Raw genomic sequence first — 14186 nt, 5'->3', positions numbered from 1 at the left:
GTTGTGATAGTCAAAAGAGACCGAGCCACTCGTCTGATTCTCGTAAAACGGGGCGATTCATGCAAACGAATACCACGCCCGACAGTGACGTAATGAAAGCTTTGTCTTATGTGATGAAGATCCTTTGGATGTATTCAGAGCTAGTTGAATTGAAGGCGAAAATAAATTTTCGAGAAGGAAATGAATTTCTCTAGTGAAAAAGCTAGAAAAAAGTGATGTTTTCTAGCGTGTAAATGGGAGGCTGGTATATTAATTGACCCAAGTGAAGTCACTAAAGTGATGGGTGTCATATAAAACTCTAGTTGTCGCTCCCTTCCGGTGAGACTTTTTTTTCTCCCCCACCTTGATTTCAACATAGCTTGACCAACCATGCCGAAAGTGTATATTGTCATATACACGTTGTACCATCATGTATACAAGATGGCTACCGCCGTGAAAGAAGGTATGTGCTTGCATATATCGTTGCATGCTGTGATAACCCATAGTTGACACATTGGAGATAACTAGGTCTGGAAGCGAACGGTGTTGATGTTCAATTATTCCAAGTTGAAGAGACTCTCAGCGACGAAGTGCTCACGAAAATGAACGCTCCTCCCAAGCCCAACATTCCGGTCATTAAAATCGATCAGTTGACAGAAGCAGATGGCATTGTATTTGGATTGCCTACACGGTTCGGCATTTTTCCAGCACAGATGAAAGCGTAAGTGACTGAGTCACGCAAATAGTTTTTGCTTTGATGACTAAACCTGTTCTTGCGAAATACATAGATTTTTGGACGCTAGTGGTAAACTTTGGGCAACTGGAGCGCTTTCAGGCAAGTTTGTGGCTACGATATTCTCCACTGCTAGTCAGGTAAGACATTGTGTTGAGAGCAAAGAAGAAATCGGAGAAGCGTGGTCTGAAAGAGCTTTTTTCCCCTCAGCATGGTGGTCAAGAGACGACAGCGTTAAATGCCGTAACATATTTCGCTCATCACGGTATGATATACGTTCCCTTTGGGTTTGCCAACCCAGCCATGTTTGATACCACTGAGGTCGTCGGTGGATCAGCATATGGTGCAGGCACAATCAGTAAGTCCATGAGCGTACAAAGTGATGAATGAGTTTATAAAAACATTCATCTCACTGCTTTTCATTGATGAATGAATAGCAAATGGAGATGGATCTCGCCAGCCAAGTGAGAAGGAGTTGGCCATTGCAAAGCAACAGGGAGAAACATTTGCCAAGTTAATGACCACTTATGAAACTGGAAAAACGTAAGAGTTCGCTCTATATTTGCAACGCTTTTCCATAACATCATCTGAATCAATTCTCGCTACAGCAATGCTTTGACAACCAGTGGTAAAGGAACTTCCGCCGTAGCTACCTCTACTGATCCCAACAATAATCTGACAAGCACCAACTCTGCAAGTGGGTCTAATACAGGTACTGGTTCAGCTTTGGGTTCAGCTGCCGGCGCAGGTGCGGTCACTGCTGGTGCCGTTGCAGCTGGTACCGCTGCAGCAGGTACTGGTGCTACTGGTACTAGTACAAATGGTACTGGCACGAATGGTACTGGCACTTTAGGTCCTAGCACAACTGCCGCTACTGGTTCTAGCACTTTAGGTTCTACCACTACTGATCCTTTAGTTACTAGCACAACTGGCGCTACTGGTTCTGGCACTTTAGGTTCCAGCACTACCGATCCTTTAGGCCCTAGCACTACTGCCCCTGGCACTGGTACTGGCTATACTGATGTAGGCTCAGGTGTTGGTACGAATGGGTCTGGTGCTGATGGATCTGGTCTTGGTGCTGGAACTCCCAGTTCAGGAAGAGCTGGAGTTGCAGCAAAAGATGCAGCACGTACGGTGACAAGTAGTACACATTCAGATGTCAATGTTCCTATCAACAATGGCAGCAAAGCATTAGAAAATAGTGCAAGCGAGCAACCGACTCAACCTACTGAAGCTCCAAGGAGTGATGTCACTGGGCAACAAGCCCAGCCAAAGAAGAAGAAGGGCTTTTTCTTCTGTTGCGGAAATCCAAATGATCTAGATTAAATGGCTGTATTTGAGGCCTTAAATCTTTCCACGTTAATAACTAAATACTATTATACTTTTCTCCAAAGCCAATAATAACCTTTGATACATCAAATAAGAGTTGAGCTGGGTGGAGAGAGATTGGGAAGAGAAGTGATATGGTACAAGTTGTCCTTTGGCAGCACTAAGCGTTAGATGGCACAAAAATTTCTTACCCCAAAGCTCTTGGTGGGCGGGCAAATAATTTCAAAGCAAGAGTTTAACCGGCTCAAGCGGTGTCAAAAAAGATCTATCCAAGGACGAAACACTGTAAGTTGGCATTTTGGTTGTTGTTATGGGTTAGCTGCTAAGTTGGGTGCAGCTTCTAATTACCATTTGGGGACAAATATTCCGGTCAGCAACTGCCGAGGAGCGATATCTAAGCTTTTTTGCTAAACATGAAAAGCGACTATTTTCCCCCAGTCGGTGTTTAGCTGTAGAACGAGTATATACTCCGATGATCGGCCTTCTAGTACTTCAGGAGTTAAAAGATATTCTGACTTGCAAATTGGAAGTGACTCATTTGGACAAAAGCTAGCATTGTAGTGAATCAGAAGCATTGTTGGTATAAAAATAGTTTTTTGCCAGCCGATACAGCATTGTGCAGAGCGGGTGATTCGCAGCATAGTTGTAAAAGGGAAAAGAATTACAAATAGTGTTCGCGCGCACCTTTAAAATATGGCAGATATCGATAACGATTGCTAAGTCAATGTATATCTGGTGGCATAACGAAAAGCTTTTCAGCAATTCCATTGCCAAGACTCAAGTTATCCTTGATGGATAATTATGGAGGCAATTCTCACGAGGAGTGTTTAGTGCGTTTTTGAATTTTGTTTGAAGCTCCCAGAGCCCATTGTTGGATCTGGAAGCGTCGGACGTGTCAAGTCGGTAATCCAGGGAGGCAAATCGATTGGCGGCTGTGGTTGAAAGTATGAGCAATCCACAATTTTCAGTCCCACTCTTCACATTTATTGGCCGTTCTTTATTTTCCCGCTGGGTCTGATCGAACAAAAAAAAAAAATATTTTGCTCTGAATAAATACCAGACCCTCCCTCGCAGAACGTGTCTGCCACACAACTCATCTCTTTTTCTTCACAACATGTTCAAGGTCTTGTTCTCCCGTCCTGCTCAACAGCTCGCTGCTAACGTTTCTGCCACTCAAGTTGGAAAGCGTGTCGTCGTTGCCTCCGCCGTCGGTGTCTTTGCTTACACTACTGTTCAGCAATGTCGCAAGGATGTCCTTTTCTACACCAGCAAGTCCAACTAAAATCTCCCTACGGCTTGAAACCCCATCCTTCATAATCAATCCATCTCAATTATTCATCGCAAGCCAACTTGTCTCAAGCCAGCTTGCAAACCACCACACTAGATTTTTAATGCTAATGCGAAATTAATGTACATAAAACAAAAACAAAAAACAAATTGATAATAAATATCTAATACACTACCCTTATTCGCTGCTTTTTTTGAAACTCAAAATAGGACCGCTACTATGAACCATTGATAGGTTCGGCTACTTGCAACGTGTTATCCAAGCACGGTCCTTCGGGATCAACCAGGAGCTGATATTAAGGTCGATGCTGGTTCAGCTTACGGAGATAGTGATAGGGATGAATGTACCATTTGATGCGTGAACTAATAACTATGTTGGATTGTCACAGGTGGTACTGTAACGAGTCAGACGATAGAGTGAGTGACTGATAAGTTATCTTTTGATATCTTTAGATTGCCAATAGACTGTTTTGTCCATTTTGTATCGATGGCTTTCGCTGGTATGATAAAACGTGCAACTGATCGCTTTGTGCGACCTTTGTAATGCGGTAATTTTGGCAGCACTGCCTTATCGACCATCCGTTGCAAATCTTCCGTCATCCATTTAGTCACAAGCAGCCTTACGATGCCACTGCGATGAACATAAATACATCGATAGCAGTTATACCTCTATAGAATTGTTTGACGGTAAGGGGAAATGTCTTATCAGTGACTGGATGTAACCATGAAATACAGATACTTTTCAGATATTGCCGCTACTTTAAGATAAGTGTAAAAGCATGAGGCCAGGCATGATTGCACCCACACCGACTCGTCTAGATGCATAAAGCGTCTCAGCCTAAAAACTGCCTAATTATCGCTGATTAGCACGCCATTATGTTAGTGCTTTTCCAATAGAGATGTGATCAGTCAACAAACGTTTAATATACGAGTGGCATTAAAAACCATAACATCTTGACCTCTAGTATTTTTAACTAGTTAATCTACTCAAAGCAGGCGGGGTATGGCAAATCCAACGTGGAGATAGATCACTGCCAGAATGCGGAGTCGATCTTCCTTTTCAGCACCAGCCAGCGACGTAGCGTGGCTATAGAAAATAGCCACAGCTGACATGAACGATTTACCTTCGCTGGACCAGCCATGCACTCAGTTCGTATGGTCGATTTTCATTGATGCTTACAAGGGAGACAAAATTAGTTGTCCATTTACCAAGTTCTTGCCTGATATTTCAATTTTAGCAGGGCATGTGATTTCAGCCAATAGCAGCCAGAATCGAGCTTTCTGAGTAAGTTCTTGCTCAGACGGTTGTCCCAAAATTCACCTTGTCATTCACCACCAGAGATCATTTTAGCGTCAGTGACAATCGCCAATACCGCCTTGTACACCACCACTCGTTTGTTTGGAACAAGTCTGTTTCAACCACTGTACCATAAGCAGAAAAAAAATAGTTCAAATCGCACTCACAGACATCCGTTAACGTGCGGCGGCGTCCGCTTTTAACCTGCAATGTTCTTGGACTGGATAGCTCAGTTGCATCTTTTGCAGCATGACGCTCGTACGTACTTAAGCACCATAATGCGCTACATTGAATCGTAGCCATTCACTAACCCACCTCACCCATTCCCAGAAACTAATATATTAAATGTTTTGCCCGTATCAACGCGAAGGACATTGATATCCGAGATCACTTCATACTTACACCCAGCAGCTGGAAAAGCAGCTCCTCATCCTTCCATCTTTTCATCGCCAGCCCATGTGAAATGGTTTATGGAGGTCATTGGACAAGGTTTCAATTTGCCTTTGGAAGATATGACGATCACATCCGAAGACATCAACATTTATGCACAGTGGTTGTTCGAAGCGAATCAACGGCCTGCTGCCGTGTCTCGCGAAGGCTTGGAGCAGGAATTCTTTCAAATCATCTTTCATCAATACTCTTTATTGTTTCGTCCTAGAGTTCCACGACCACACTCTGGTGCCAGCAAAACCGCCACGTATACCACAACAACGGTTGTGCCTGCGCCAGGAGCGGCAAACCTCATCACCATACCCATGGCTGCGCCTAGTCCACCTCCCATCACGCGCGAAACCGCTGCTCAGCTAACGCAACGCCATATAGAACTATGCAAAAAAGTCCTGACCGTCTTCACCATGGCTGGTCGAACGCTCGATCTTTCTGAAGAAACTTGGTCGGTGCTATTGAAGGTTGTTTTAGGCATCACCGATTCTCTGTTGTCGGAAAGAGTGAGCGATGGAACACGCAATGGCCCTGTCATGGGTGATGAACTATGTGATCATTTACTCAGAGTGAGTACTGTTGGGCCATTATAGAATACGGTGTGAAATTCTCATACATTTTCTTTTAATTTCATAATTAGGTCTTGTTTGAGCTTTGGTTACGGTCGAAGACGAGGGATGTAGAGATGTGGGATATCATAAAGGTTCGTGGAGCGTGATCAAGTTCACTTGTTTGGTTAGAATTCTGACCCTTGTTCATCATTGTAGAGATGCTTTGTTCGATGGACGCACAGGCCCAAGGTCATTCAGCAATGGAGTTCAGTGGCACTATCGCTTACCCACCGTACTCTCCGATTTTTGTATGGACCCACAGCAGGAACGTCTGTAGTGAACATTGCAGTGAATGGATTTAACGTTAAACTGGATCTGCCTCAAGATTTCGTCTACTATGCGTGGCACAGAATACTATTTTTAATTCCCAATCCCTGGCAATTATCACCTGGCAACTTTGCTTTGGCAGTCATGGGTGTTGGTCGGATCGTGGAGGCTTTCCATTCGGTTGGACAAGTACCCTTACCTGATTCTGAAACGCCGTCACCGCCAGATGGCAACACTTTGCTTCACATATTTGGAGGCTGGTTGTTTGATGCATGCTTTTCGGCACCCCAAGTAAGTGCTGAATACCAGCAAGGTCGTGCAGAAGCCTACGGAATTCTTTGTCGTATTTTCAGCAAGCCCCAACGCAGAGTTCCTTTTCTACGATTATACATTGAACGCTTCTATGCTGCTCTGGCCATTGGCCTTCGTTCAGACACATGTCTTCCAACCATTCTGATGAACTCGACAGAACTTTTCGCCACCGACTTAGAAGGCGTGCGACTCATGGTTCCAGACTTTGTGGTTGGCATCAAATCCATTTTACCCAAAATGCAACCGGAGTACCGTAATGTCATATCTGTAGACGAACTTCGACTGGCTGCCATCAAAGTAACAAGTACTATTATGTGCCTGCCGAATCACTTTGAAAATGTCAGTCTCAAGCCCGATTGGGATAGAGGCTTGAATGTCGCTTCAGATAATGTGTCCATGATCGGAGAGCAGGAACAACTAGTGTCCCAATTGGTGAGGAAGCTTATACATTTTTGGTAGTGGGTGATTTGGTTGTGACTAACAGATTATAAAGATGAAGGTCTTGTATGCCCAGCAATCAAGCCAGCAGCCTGCGTTCACATCGGTGAGTACACTCCCAATTTTTCCTTGGCTAGTTGGTGGGATACCGTAGCCATTGTTGCCTTCATTACCATGTACAAATATCTTACCATCGGCATCTCAGCTCAAGTACTACATATTAGAGCTATTATTAATGTCGCTTCGGACTGAAACTTCGTCATATAATATGAGATATCTATTGCATCTCATTAATGTCTATGTCGTTGAAGATGTTCCATTCTGCCCTGGTCTTGTTGGGACGGTTGTCAAACTTATACAAGATAAGGTAAGATATAAAGTGGCAAACGTACAAGATTGTTGCAGTGAGCTAATTCTGCTTCTCAGATTCTAACTATGCAATTGAGCTCCGATGTGACGCTGGTGGCATTTGACGTTTTAATGGATTTTGTTGGCTTGTATGAGTACGTCAAACGCGATAGTAAAGTAAGTATTTGACAAAGTCAGGTGGTTTTTCAAACAATCAGAATATTGAATGGATGATGCCGTTCAATAGAATGTCGCTCGGGAATTGGTACTGGCACTGTGTCGTTATGCAGACACTCTAAATAGTACAGGAAACTTGGTAAGCTCTCTGACATTATATTCAGGGCCCAGATGTTGGCAGGATCCACTCAAACATTCTTGTCTCTTTTTTTGTAGGCTCAAAAATACCCTCTGGTTGTACAAGCGTACGACTGCATGATGCGTTGGGTCATGGTCGGGCAATGGATAGTCGATGATCGTGATTGTCAGCATGCTGTGATTGCAACCTTGAGTAGAGGAATAACCATATTCGAACGAGAAATTGAAACTAATAGCCAGTTAGAAGGATCTCAAGAGAAGAAGAAGAGGCGCGATACTGGATTTCCCCCTACCAAGCAGCTTTTCCAGCTGCCTAATCGAGCCAGTAAAGGCGGTAGCGGCAATCAAAGCAATGATACCGACAAAGCAACATCAGCTACTAACAAAAATGGAATGGCTATGCATAGAAAGGAAGAAATTGCTGTCAAGATGGCAGCTGAGTACTGTATGTCGCAATTTGTCAACCAGCTCGGGAACTTTCCTCCTTGGAAGGATCAGGTTGGTCCCACTCGAACATCGACTTTACTGGACGATCTATCAATGATCAAGGCATGGAAGAAATCCAAGTCGTCCAATGCGATATCCGATGAGGAAGGCGCTGTTGCGAAACGCATTCAGCTCTTTTTGCTGGATGGTCGGGTCATTGCTGGATTAATGGATATCAGCGATCTTGTAGAAACCCATGGTGAATCTCCGAAATCACCGGCTATTGTATTGATTTGTCGAGATACCACTGGGCGATACTCATGGACCAGTTGCCTCCGATACGAAGATTTGTCTAGCAAAGTCAGCCCAGCCACTCCGCGATCTTCATCAAGCACATCTTCCTCACCAAAGTACAATCCCAATCTGTTGGTACGAGCTGGCTCTTCTCCAACGTTAAATAATGGTCATTTGGTCAAATCGAATGCCAGTATACCCGTTGCTGACGCTGTCAATTGGATGGCACTGCCTTCACTTGAGCAACTATTAATCGGTAAACCGGAGAAGAAGGCTGAATTGGAACGCATGACTGAGATCACCACACTTCAGCAACATGCAGAACAAGAGATCGATCATCATGACCCACTCCAAATTCCCAAAGCCGCGCCTGAATCGAGCCATTCTCCTATAGATCAAACCCCCAGCGAGAGACTCTTCATGTCACAGCTCGGGTTCCTGCATACTAAGAACAGGAATAATGTCATTCCATTGAGTATTACGGATTCTCTTATTTCAGAATTGGAAATGCTAGATATGCTTAATGAGTGAGTACGGCATCTTTCTTAATGGCGTGAGCAACCGTTTTCTTACAACGTTTTCTAGACGAGATTGCATCTCCATATCAACCTACTTTGCGCAATCGGGTAACGCTACTGAAAAAGAATTAGTGGAGCAGCCGCCAGAGTTGAGTCAGAGTTATCTTCAATTCTTGTACAGTTTAGGCTGGCCGGTTAGTGAAATTTTTTTCATTGCTTCTGTTGGCAGGGTTGAAAGCCGTATAAGTAAGTATGTTCGCTATATACTTACTTTCCGCCGTAGGTCAAATTATCAGAACACCATGGATACCAAGGCAAAGTTGATTCTGCTATCTGCGATGTTATCCCATACTATGCTGACAGAATGGTGGAAGTGGTGTTCCATAATCCTTACTTTTTGCACGAACCCAAGGAAGGCGACTTGTCATGGGGCGCTGTCTCTCGGTTACCCAAATTACACCAGCAAGTCACTCAAGATGATCACGTCTGCATTATTTGGATTGAGGACATGACGAACTGGGAATCGCTTGCTCATCGTATCAAGACAATGAACAGTGTCAATTCAAAAAGCATGGTGTATATCTTCATCAACCCATTGGTCGGCGCTGTCGATGGTCTGTACTGGATACGAATATCGATACCAAGCGTCGGTAATAATCCGGCTTCCATTGTGGCCAGTCAACGTCTAAAGGAGAATGCCTTGGTAAGTAATGGTCAGTGAACGATATTGGCTAGCGTAGGCTAATATGACCTTGGTTGCAGATTTTTGGCCCTCTCGTCGATGGCATGATCGTTAGCAGACATGCTTTAGGCGCCATGGTACGAAATACCGCTATCTCAGCACACCAAGCCTGTAGGGTCGTCACCGACTCTTTCACTCGACCCTATGTGATTCGAAAGCACTTTATTGAAGAGATGGCCCACAGGCATAGCTCCAAATCATCCTTATCTGAGTACGTATGATGGTGGAGGGAAAAAAGATTGAATGCAGCATACTAATATCAACCTTTCAGGTTTTATTCTGATATTTTTGTTCAACGGTAGACATCGATTTTTGGCCATATGTTTCTTTTACCGATGTCCACTTGGGTACCCTTACTTTCACAGGTGATGCAATTCCCTCCTTCGCTATGGAAGCGACCTATATAGTACTATGATGACCCCGTTTTGTCATTTGAAAATCCTTGTATCATACATGATTTTTCAGTTTTGCAATCATATAGTTTATCACTTAGTCTATTCACAGTGAAACGGGTTTTTTAAAACACAAACCATGTCAACTGTAATCAAATTACAATAATATACTGAAAAAAATAGTCTATGTAAGGATGAGTTATGTATGTTATTGTGCACCACGTCGAGCAAGAGCACGCTTTCGAATATCATCTATTTCAAGTTTTCGTAATCGCCTTCTATCTTCTTCTAGTTCTGCATCGGTGCCTGTGCCAGCGTCCGTGTCGCTACTTTCAACCGACGAAGCCTGTGCACTACTGTCATCCAGAAGTTGTTTACGCTTCTTATTAAGCTTCTTCTTGTCTACGCCGTTGAGGTGCGCTGTAGCGAGTTGACGAATTCGCTCATGCCCTTTGCCAGAACGTACCCAGTCCCACAGGATTTTGCTGACACCTTTCATGACCGCTCTATTAGTGTAGGTAACGTGCATGTACATGACCCATTCAATCTGAGAGTATCGAGTCTTGTTGCGATCAAACATATCGGAAAGCGCACACAACGGATGGAGATAAAGGGCCACCAGAGCGGACGATGTGTGCGAGGATTTCTCAGCCAAATGCTGATCAGGTGCGTAGTGAGAGAAAACAGATCGTCCAGAAGCCTTGTTAGCGATATTGGTATAATATCCGGTCAAAAATGATTTGAGGACAGGCACCGCATCAACCTCACGTACAACTTCTTTCGATCGACCCTCCTTCTTGCCACTGGTACGTTCGACTTCAATACGGCGAGTTCGCACCAGGGGAAGTTTGAGCTGGTTCGCGATGTCGATGAGCTGGCTGCGCACACTTTTTGCGTTGGCTAGTGCCTTTTGATTGACCCAGTTGTCACGGCACCACCTACGAGATTCATCATTACGTCTCCATTCGTTCCAGACGTTCAGTATCGTCATATGATCGCCAGAGTGATGCGCTAACTTCAATTTGCATTTCTCAGCTTCGGCAATCAAGTCTTCCCCTTGTCGAGGGGACGGGGCTCGAAACAAGTCGTTGTCTCCAGCCAGCACACTAGCAATGGTCAAGACTTCCTCGCTGCATTCGTATTCCGTGGCTGAACTGATAATGACTCTTGAAAGATAAGGGGACAGTGGAAATTGGCTCATCTGCTTGCCCAATTCCGTAATGACACCATGGTGATCGATCGCGCCAAGTAAGAACAACTGACTCAGTGCCTTCATCACTAACGTTTCGTCCGGTTTGTCAATGAATTCGAAATTCAATACATCCACAATATTCATCCGTTTCAAAGCCAACACCGTGCTGAGCAAACTACTACGCTGAATTTCCGGAATGGTATCGTCCGGTAAATGCTCGAAACTCTCACTGCTGTACAGCCGGTATGCCTTGCCTGGTGCAGTTCGACCAGCGCGACCAGCGCGCTGAGTAGCTGCTGCCTTGCTGATACTGGTAACCAACAATGCATCCATGCCTGTATTTGGGTCATACGACTTTTCCTTGACGAATCCTGAATCTACCACATACTTGATGCCTGGTATAGTGACAGAGGTCTATAGAGAAATATAGTCATAGATGAGTGGTCAGCCTGCATTGCACGACACAAGTCCGTCAAACTCTTACCTGAGCAACGTTGGTTGAAAACACCACTTTCCTGCTTCCACGGCGTGAAAGCTCAAAGACAGCTCTCTGTTCCATTGTTTCTAAACTTGCATATAAGGGGTATACGGAGACATCTTTGACTTGCTCTTCGTCATCCACGTCATAGTATTTAACGTCACGAGTATAATCTAATTCACTGCACTTGTCTTTGAACTCTTGACATGCTCGGTCGATATCAGCCTGGCCAGTCAGGAACACAAGCACGTCGCCAGCCTTTTCTTTGGTGTGAATATAAAATGCCGTTTCAACCGCGGTGGAAACGAAATTGGATTTCAAGGCGTTGATCTTCATGCTCTGGTGGTGAATGATTTGTACAGGAAATGTTCTGCCTGGAATTTCAAAGATAGGACACTCGTCAAAAAAGTCTGAGAATTTTTCAACATCCAGTGTTGCAGACATGACGAGGATTTTAAGTTCTGGGCGCAGACGATGCGTTTTCTTCAACAAGCCAAAGAGGACGTCGGTCTCTAGGGTTCTTTCGTGCGCTTCGTCGACTATCACCACAGAGTACTGACTGAGTGTAGGGTCCTGAACCGCCTCTCGAAGCAAGATACCATCCGTCATGTATTTGAGTCTAGTTGAAGACGATGTATGATCATCAAACCGTATCATGTATCCAATATCTTTTCCAAGCGGGGTACCGTGTTCCTCACTGACACGCTTACTGACGGTGATTGCCGCGATACGCCTGGTTGCCATGACGGATTAGCATCAGGGCTCTTTCGCGATTCAAAGCCAATGTTACGTACCTTGGCTGTGTCACACCTATTTTCTTCATTTCTGGCATTTCCTCGAGAATGTACTGCGGAATTTGGGTTGTTTTACCGGAACCTTTGAACTGACTATGAATAGCTGGTTTACGTTGAATGGATCTGATCAAAGCAGCTTACCTGTTTCTCCGATAACAACCAGAAAGCTATGCTCTCTAATAGCATCGATCAGATCTTGCTTATACTCATAGGTGGGCAGCAATCGTCGTTCTTGATCAATACTTGGCATGGCAGTTATAGATCGATTGACCAATCCAGCCGTCTGTAAAAATTTAATAACCTCTGGGTTGGTTACAAACTCCGCCTTTCATTCAGCTGGGAAACATGTTCTGCTACCATCTTTCCCAGCAGCAACGTTGCTGTTTACACTCGGCGTACTCTCATAAACATCCTTCTTTATGATAAAGTCTTCCATTCAACACCATGAATGAGCGTCACCACTCCTTATTCAGCTACATTAATCATAGGTTCATGCGAGCTGGAGATCAACGCCATCAACAAGAGTTCTTATATATCACTACTGCCTTCGGGAAATATTTATGTCGCATAGACACCACCTGACATGGCTTGACTCAAACGCAGGTGGTTATGATTCAGACCCAACCTGACAAAGTTCATGCCATTTACACCTACCCGCTGTAATATAACGGCATTTTGACAGCTCGGAGATGTCAAAATAACCACCCACGGATTGTAAAATGAAAATTATGAAAAAATCATGCAAGCAGGCAAGCGTAACCTTCAAATGCTCTTGAAGCAACCCCGCTAGATGTATGTAAACAAGGGTGGTGGGCGCTGTGAATGTTGTTGCCCTAGGGACCAAGGAGGCCTTTGGATGATTTTCAGACACTAGATAACATAGAGTTTCAAGATGTCAGCTTTGGACATACTGAACATGATAGTCCGTTACATTGTAGCCAATTTCATCTGTCTAGACGCTTGGATTTGATTGCTAATGGTGTTGCTTTACACTATGGAACAAGTGTGTCATGTCCATTTTCGGTGAAGGGCGTTCGACACACTGCCAATGACTGAGGATCCTATGACCCGTGTGACTTGCTCTCGTGACTGACGAAGCTATGGGCGCTGGCAGTATATAAGTGCTCTGAATTTCCATCTTATGCACCATCCTTTTGCCCCGTTCCTGCCAGTCGTTCCCATTCACTCATTATTATTCTCAGTATAAATGTCATTTCAACCCACATCTCCTATCAATATTAGCGGTTCTCATCATACACGTCGTCATAGTTCTTCCATCGGATCCTTCTCAAGGCTCCCTGTCATGTCCTCCAGCTGGAACAGCATCAAGGGTTTGTCCGTAAGTATTCACGACCTGTTTCCATTTTCTATCATCCACATTAGATTATTATTATTATCAACGACATTTGGATCGGATCGGACTGGATTGAATCGCATCGGATTTTGGTTATAACTCGGAAATTATGGCGTATCTTCTGGTAGTGTCTCTTCGTCTTTAGTTCGACTGTTCAGTATTTCCATTAGGTCGTCTGTCAGTTTCTGTCCGCCTGTCTGCTACCTTAAATCGACCCTCTCGTTTTGTTAGCGCGTCCTGTAATTTGGCTTAGCTTCAAGTTGTTTCAAGTTTCAAGTTTTTTACCTGTATCGTTCCCTTCAGCAAATAATTTCAGCATATCAGCCTAGCTTTGATCTCTCGATTTGATTTCTCCTCTACTGTATACTCTCTCTACTTTACCTTTCTCCCTTGGATTTTCTCAGTTTTTCCACAACCTGTCTGAAGTTTCTTGAGGACCCCCCGACAATAGGTCACGTCTTTGTCTCAATTATATTTGCAAGTTGATTAGTCTCGAACACCCTAACGCACACGATATGTCCACTACAGGGTTTACTATTGGTCTCGTTACTGCATACACACCTGGATTGAAAAGTTTGGCTTCGTTTTTTCCATGATTGAGTTTCCGTCGCTCTCACACATCTTCAACGGCTCGCTCAC

General features: G+C 44.2%; 3 protein-coding genes across 3 annotated transcripts; 2 read left to right on the top strand and 1 right to left on the bottom strand.

The window, feature by feature from the left end:
- Window positions 1-369: 369 nt before the first annotated feature.
- On the top strand, window positions 370-1259 carry K450DRAFT_266179 (uncharacterized protein; the record flags this gene model as incomplete). The annotated part of the gene is made up of 5 exons (XM_051592804.1): window positions 370-442; window positions 508-700; window positions 768-852; window positions 923-1070; window positions 1150-1259. The coding sequence occupies 5 exons, from the start codon at window positions 370-372 to the stop codon at window positions 1257-1259; spliced, it is 609 nt and encodes a 202-aa protein (XP_051443162.1).
- A 3575-nt stretch (window positions 1260-4834) lies between these two features.
- K450DRAFT_273130 (uncharacterized protein) lies at window positions 4835-9639 on the top strand (the record flags this gene model as incomplete). The annotated part of the gene is made up of 13 exons (XM_051593078.1): window positions 4835-4883; window positions 4956-5635; window positions 5707-5769; window positions 5834-6688; window positions 6750-6800; window positions 6900-7061; window positions 7121-7219; window positions 7290-7358; window positions 7436-8604; window positions 8663-8789; window positions 8879-9298; window positions 9358-9548; window positions 9609-9639. The coding sequence occupies 13 exons, from the start codon at window positions 4835-4837 to the stop codon at window positions 9637-9639; spliced, it is 3966 nt and encodes a 1321-aa protein (XP_051443161.1).
- Window positions 9640-9747: 108 nt separating this feature from the next.
- On the bottom strand, window positions 9748-12448 carry K450DRAFT_248374 (uncharacterized protein). Its single transcript, XM_051590223.1, has 4 exons — window positions 12335-12448; window positions 12194-12275; window positions 11406-12132; window positions 9748-11335 (listed from the first exon to the last, which is right to left on the bottom strand). The coding sequence occupies exons 1-4, from the start codon at window positions 12441-12443 to the stop codon at window positions 9938-9940; spliced, it is 2316 nt and encodes a 771-aa protein (XP_051443160.1). The 5' UTR covers window positions 12444-12448; the 3' UTR covers window positions 9748-9937.
- Window positions 12449-14186: the final 1738 nt, after the last annotated feature.

This window comes from Umbelopsis ramanniana (genome assembly GCF_025399195.1).
Source record: "Umbelopsis ramanniana AG unplaced genomic scaffold K450scaffold_41, whole genome shotgun sequence".
Taxonomy (NCBI): Eukaryota; Fungi; Mucoromycota; class Umbelopsidomycetes; order Umbelopsidales; family Umbelopsidaceae; genus Umbelopsis; species Umbelopsis ramanniana.
The sequence above is the reverse complement of the archived record's forward strand: the minus strand, read 5'-3'. Positions and strand labels throughout refer to the sequence as shown.